This window comes from Otolemur garnettii, unplaced genomic scaffold, assembly GCF_000181295.1.
Source record: "Otolemur garnettii isolate 467f Iridium unplaced genomic scaffold, OtoGar3 scaffold00102, whole genome shotgun sequence".
Taxonomy (NCBI): Eukaryota; Metazoa; Chordata; class Mammalia; order Primates; family Galagidae; genus Otolemur; species Otolemur garnettii.
In genome coordinates, this window is record NW_003852497.1 from 2,084,014 (window position 1) to 2,090,812 (window position 6,799).

The 6,799-nt window shown below is 39.3% G+C and overlaps 1 protein-coding gene across 1 annotated transcript in view; it reads right to left on the reverse strand.

The window, feature by feature from the left end:
- The window catches only part of KCNU1 (potassium calcium-activated channel subfamily U member 1), a 319,066-nt gene that overhangs the window by 41,833 nt on the left and 270,434 nt on the right, over positions 1-6,799 (reverse strand). Inside the window, 2 exon segments of the mRNA XM_023517014.1 lie at positions 289-513; positions 1,541-1,786. Coding sequence (XP_023372782.1) covers positions 289-513; positions 1,541-1,786 — 471 coding nt within the window.

The following is a 6,799-nucleotide window of genomic DNA, read 5'->3' on the forward strand; positions in this document are numbered from 1 at the left end:
CTCTCTCCCTTCCCCTCCCCCTCCTCCTCCCTTTCTCCTCCCCCTCCTCCTGTCTTCTTTCTCCTTCTCCCTTTCGTCTCCCCCTCCTCCTCCTTTTCCTCCTCTTCCTCCTTCCTAGTTTCCTTCTGCAGTAATCCCCAGAGGTTCCCTGAGAAAATTGGCTGCATTCTTGAGGAAACACAGGTTTCCAGTCTAATCCAAGTTCCAGTGATACCCACCCCACATCTCAGGACGGCGGATAGCTGCATCTCCCAGTCTGCAGGAATCCAGCCTCCTCCTCGTACCCACCTGCTGCTCATCTGCACGAAGTCCGGGAGGTAGCGGAATGTCCCGACTGCTGCCCAGAACTCCGGGAGCTCCTCTCTGCTTACTGCAGCATGGATGGCATGCTCAGAGACCCCGCGCGCTCCCTGGGTGCAGGCGGGTGGTGGTGTCTGCACATCGAGACTTCCAACGGTGTCTGTTCCTACACTGTCTCCCAGGATTGCTCCCTGGATGCGTTTCCTAGGGCTGCTGTAACAAAGCACACAAATGAGGAGGGGAAGCGTAAAACAAAACACATTCACTGTCCACAGTTTGGGAGGCTGGAGGGCCGAAGTCAAGGTGTGGGCTGGGCCCCGCTTGCCCTCCCCGCTCCGGAGAAGAATGATTTCCTGCCTCTTATATTCTGGCAGTTCTCGGCAATCACTTCGATCTCTGCCTCCATGGACACGTGACCCTCTTCACCCTGTTTATCTTTGTGGGTCTTCGAGGCAGCGTCCTCTCTTACAAGGACATCAGTCAGATTAAACCAAGGGCCAGCCTTCCTCCAATATGGCTGCATCTTAACTACTGTTTAGTCCAGCCTGAAGGTTTCTCCGCACACAGTCAACTGTAACCTAGTCGGTGTATAAACAGACTTACCCTCGTACTCCTGTCACCACTAGCAAGTCCCAGACACCTTCAGCCACTCACAGGCAGCCAGCTGTTCACATCACGTTCAGATGAGGCAAACGCTGAGCTATGACTGTCCGTCTCCTGGTGTCTGCGGGCACTTTAACTTGGTCTGTCCATAGGTCCTCTCTGACCATGCAGCAGTCCTCTGAACTTATTCTGGTTTGGGGGTGCTGCCCAATTCCAGCATCACTCTCTATTTAGTTAAACTTTGCTAAATTTAATTTTAACAGACAGCATCAGATGGGGGATCCAAGGTAGAGCTCCCAGTGACCCCAGGAACATCTAGTGGGCAGGTAAGTTACCCACTGGACCCTTTGTGCTCAGCACTCTCTGGTGGAAACTGGAGATACAGAATAAATTCAGCTTTGGATTTGTGTGAAGGGGCTGTGGACTCTGGCTTTGGGGAATTTGCAGAGATTTTTGCATACTAGCCCTTTTGTTTCTTTGTGTTGTGTGCTTGGGTAAGGAAAAATCATTGGCCATGTTGATGAAAGGTCTCTGAGAGTCAAAGCCAGGATCCTGTGTGAAGACTGGTCCTCAATTCCTGATGAGCTGAGGACCATGCCCCTGGTTATACCTGCTGATGTGGGTATGAGGACCATACCTCCAGTTATACCTGCTGATGTGGGTATGAGGACCATACCTCCAGTTATACCTGCTGATGTGGGTATGAGGACCATACCTCTGGTTATACCTGCTGATGTGAGTATGAGGACCATACCTCCGGTTATACCTGCTGATGTGTGTATAAGGACCATACCTCTGGTTATACCTGCCAATGTGGGTATGAGGACCATGCTCCAGGTTATACCTGCTGATGTGGGTATGAGGACCAGACCCCTGGTTATACCTGCCAATGTGGGTATGAGGACCATACCTCTGGTTATACCTGCTGAATTGGGTATGAGGACCCTATCTCCAGTTATACTTGCTAATGTGGGTATGAGGACAATACCTCTCATTATACCTGCTGATGAGGGTATGACGACCGTACCCCTGGTTATACCTGCTGATAAGGGTATGAGGACTATACCCCTGGGTGTTCCTGCTGATGTAGGTATGAGTACTAGGCCCTGGAAACAACAGAAATGGTGACATCTTACTGAAGATAATTTAAAATTATAGTGCAACATTCCAAATGAGAAATATTCTGAAGTGCGTTTAAAAATGAGCGTTCCCAAATTAGTTTCATCCAAGGAAGCCTATTGACGTGTAGAAGCTTTAAAAAAAGACGTGAATATTTATATTGCCTTTTAAAAATACTTTGTAAAAAACTAATAAAATCTTAAGCAGTTAATTGGTAAAGAATAATGAAATGTACTAATCTTTTGGCTTAGTTACTATTCTACCTTAAGGGCTAAAAGAGTGCCACCTTGGATGAAGTGTTTATGAAAGGTAGACCCTTGGGTAAAGCAGGCTTCTTCCTCAGAACTGTTCTTCTATAAAGGAAAGTTCCATCTGTAAGGGTGCCTGCCTCTGCCCACCCAAAAGACAAGGGAAAACTGTGTCACTAGAAACTCTTGCCATTGGTTTGAATTGACAGAACTTAACCTTTGTTTAAGGTGTTTTTCTTGCCACGTTGCCTTACTTGGACCTTTATACCTTTCTCCCTTGGTTTAGGCAAATGGTAGTACAATATTTAGACCTAAAGTCTCCTCCGTCTGCTTTTGGGGTATAAATTTTCTACCTTGTTTCCCCTAGGAGTCATCCGTTCAGAAATTTAGGGTTGCCTAGTTCACAACGGTCTAGGGTAATGGAGTGGGCAGTGGGAAGGTAGTGGAATAGGTCGTGAATAGGTAGTGGGAAGACTGATGATCATCTGAATGGGGAAAAGAAAACTTTTGAAAGCTGTCAAAGGAGAATTCTTTCTGAAAGCTCTAGATCTTCTGTGTGTGTCTGTATATTATGTGTGTTATGTGTATGTTAGAACATTTAGAAAATAGAACTACTTTTAAATTATTGATAGAATAAAATAAGAATGGCTTTGGAATTGCCAGTTAAATAGAATTCAGACATTTTTGCCTGGGTCTACTGGTCAGACAGGATCATGCTGTCTCTGTCCCATGTTTGAGGTCATAAAACTGTTGCTTCTGTGATATTCCATACTTGCTTGATTAATCTGGGAGCTCATGGTTTTGGTTTTAAGCTTCTAGGTTCTAAGTAGCTGGCCACTGGGAGCCCTGGGGGCATGTTCTCAGTTTTTGTACTACCAACTGCAAGGCAGAGCCAAGTCAAACAAGGCCCATACTCCCTACCCTAGCTTTTCCCTTTGGCCATGCTGGGAAGGATTGAATCTTCCAGGCATCATCCTCAGAACTGTCTCCTATCCTGAGTTCTGTACCTGGTATATAAATTCAGGAGCCAGACCAGCTCTGCTCTTTATGGCAGTGCTGGTTGCCAGGTGGCTACTTGAGACCCAGGAATACTGGGGAAATTATTAGTGAGGGTACCTGTGTCATAGTTTCAAAATTCTTTTCAATAATTTAAAATCTTAAAGTTATATTGTATTAAATTAAATAATCATAAAATATCTGAGTTATTTCCCAATTGTATATAAAACCAGCACATTGTACCCCATGACTGCATTAATGTACACAGCTATGATTTAATAAAAAGAAATAAAGAAAATTCTGAAACAGTAATTATTAAATATAAGTTTATATACTTTGACATGTTATTTTTGTATGGTATAGAAAAGCCAAATATATTTAAATCTATTAGTAAAACTTTGAAAAAAGTTTTCTAAAAAATATGAAATTTTTTTTTTGTAGGTACTGATATAAAACAGTTCAAAATCACTTACTTTCTAGGTAATCATAGAAATTGGGATTACTAAGAGTTAAAATTATAGTTAATGTATATAATTAAAATGACTAGATACAAGATAACTAATCTTCTTTATAGAGTATAAAAAGAAAAGCAAGATATACTTTTGGCAAGGAAAGTTGTAAAGGCATGAAAACGTGTTAAAAAAGAGTAATCTTGTCTAGTTTAAAAGTTTCTTAAACATTATTTCAAATTGAAGAAATGAAATAGATACAGATAAAACTAAATGAATATAGAAACTTGGACAAAGAAAGAGAATAGAACAAAGTTTTAAGTGATTATAAAAGGTTTATGAAAATATTGTGTGGTCAAAAGGTAACTGTGATTAGATAAATTTGTTTATAAAATTTCATTTAAATTTGCTTTAGTATTGATAATACAATATACAAAATTGGGTTTTCTGTTTTGAATAAGAATTTCATGTTAACAAGACAGTAAAATACTGTTATTTACTTTTTGAGTAAAATACAAAATAATTAAAAGAGGGAAGAGGAGAGAGAGGCTCTGTCTCATGCCGTCTTTATCAAGGTTTTTTATCAAGTTTGAGAAACTGAGTCTCTATCAGAAATAAAGGTTTTTGCTTTTTAAACCTTTTGATTATCACTTTGGCTAACTGAATGACTATTGTTTTACAATGACCTGTAATCAAATTTTGATCATTTTAAACCTTTGATATATTTGACAAACTTCCAAAAGCAAATTTTAACATGAGTTAACCAGAGTAGATCAACCCCTCCCCAAGGAAGGGTACAGCAGACACAACTAAAGATCCCATTCATAAAAAGATGGCTAAGATGTCAGAAATTGAATTTAGAATTTGGATTGCAAATAAGAGTAATAAAATAGAGACAAAGTTGGAATTAGAAATTCAAGGAGTATTTCAAAAGTTGTCTCAAGAATTCAACGAATTCAAAGACAAAATCACCAAAGATTTTGACATGTTGAGACAAGAATTTGCAGCCCTCAAAGATCTGAGAAATACAGTAGAATCCCTCAGTAACAGAATGGAGCAAGCAGAAGAAAGGATTTCTGACATTGAAGACAAAGCTTTGGAACACTCCCAAACTCTCAAAGAGGAAGAGAAATGGAGAACAAAAATGGATCATTCTCTCCAAGAGCTCTGGGATAATTCAAAGAAAACTAATATTCACCTTATAGGAATCCCTGAAAGTGACAAAGTTGCTTTGCAAATCACAGAGGCTCTTCTTCATAAGATTATGAAATAGAACTTTCAAGACATGCCAAGAGATTCTGAAATTCAGATAGCAGGCAATTTCAGAACCCCAACATGACCCAACCAGAGTAAGATATCCCCCAGGCACATCATAATTAACTTCACTAAAGTTAATATGAAGGAGAAAATTCTGAAAGCAACCAGATGTAAGAAAACCATAACCTACAAGGGGGAAGAATATTAGAATGACTGCAGATCTCTCCGCTGAATCCTTTCAAGCTAGAAGAGGGTAGTCATCGACTTTTAATCTCCTAAAACAAAACAACTTTCTTTTTTTTTACAAAACAACTTTCAACCCAGGATCCTGTATCCAGCTAAACTGAGCTTCATTTATGATGGAGAAATTAAATACTTTAATGACATTCACACATTAAAGAAATTTGCCATAAATAAACCAGGTCTCCAGGATATTCTCAGACCAATCCTTCATAACGACCAGCCCAATCCTCCACCACAAAATAAACTCACCCAGAAATTTTGATTTAATTCCAACTTCCACAGTGGCAAAAGGATTAAAAATTTCCACTGGACTTTTAAAAAACTCAATACTCAAAGTTTTACCAGGCATATCAATATCTCAATTAATGTGAATGGCTTAAATTGTCCTCTAAAGAGGCAGGGGCTGGCTGACTGGATACAAAAACTCAGGTCAGATATCTGATGCATACAAGAATCTCATCTTTAACAAGCATGAACAACTTTATTTCCTCCAGCTCCATAGCAGTCAGAGATTTTAACACTCCTTTGGCAGTGGTGGATAGAGTCTCCAATAAGAAGCTAAGCAAAGAAATTTTAGATTTAAACTTAATCATTCAACATTTGGATTTGACAGACATCTACAGAACATTTCATCCTAACAAAACTGAATACACATTCTTTTCATCATCCCATGGAACATACTCCAACATGAACCACATCTTAGGTCACAAGTCTAACCTCTGCAATTTTGAAGGAATGGAAATTATTCCTTGCATCTTCTCAGACTATCATGGAATGAAAGTTTAACTCAGTAACAGCAGGAATCTGCATACTCATACAAAAACATGAAAGCTAAATAACATTGTGCTGAATGATAGCTGGGTCATAGATGACATTAAGAAGGAAATTACCAAATTTTTGAAACAAAATGATAATGAAGACATGAATTATCAGAACCTCTGGGATACTGCAAAGGCAGTCCTAAGAGGGAAATTTATAGCATTGCAAGTCTTCCTCAAGAGAACGGAAAGAGAGGAAGTTAACAACTTAGTGGGACATCTCAAGCAGCTGGAAAAGGAAGAACATTCCAACCTCAAACTTGGCAGAAGAAAAGAAGTAACCAAAATTAGAGCAGAATTAAATGAAATTGAAAACAAAAGGATTATGCAACAGATCAATAAATCAAAAAGTTGGTTTTCTGAAAAGGTCAATAAAATAGATAAACCTTTGGCTAACCTAACCAGGAAAAAAAGAGTAAAGTCTCCAATGTCATCAATCAGAAATAGTAAAGACAAAATAACAGCAGACCCCTTAGAAATTCAAAAAATCCTTAATGAGTATTATGAGAAACTTTATTCTCAGAAATATGAAAATATGGAGGAAATTGACCAATACTTGGAAGCACACCATCCTCCAAGACTTAGCCAGAATGAAGTGGAAATGTTGGACAAGCCTATATCAAGTTCTGAAATAGCATGAATTATACAAAATCTCCCTAAAAAAAAAAAGCCCTGGACCAGAAGGCTTCACGTCAGAATTCTACCAAATCTTTAAAGAGGAACTAGTACCTATATTACTCAACCTTTTCCAAAATATAGAAAAAGA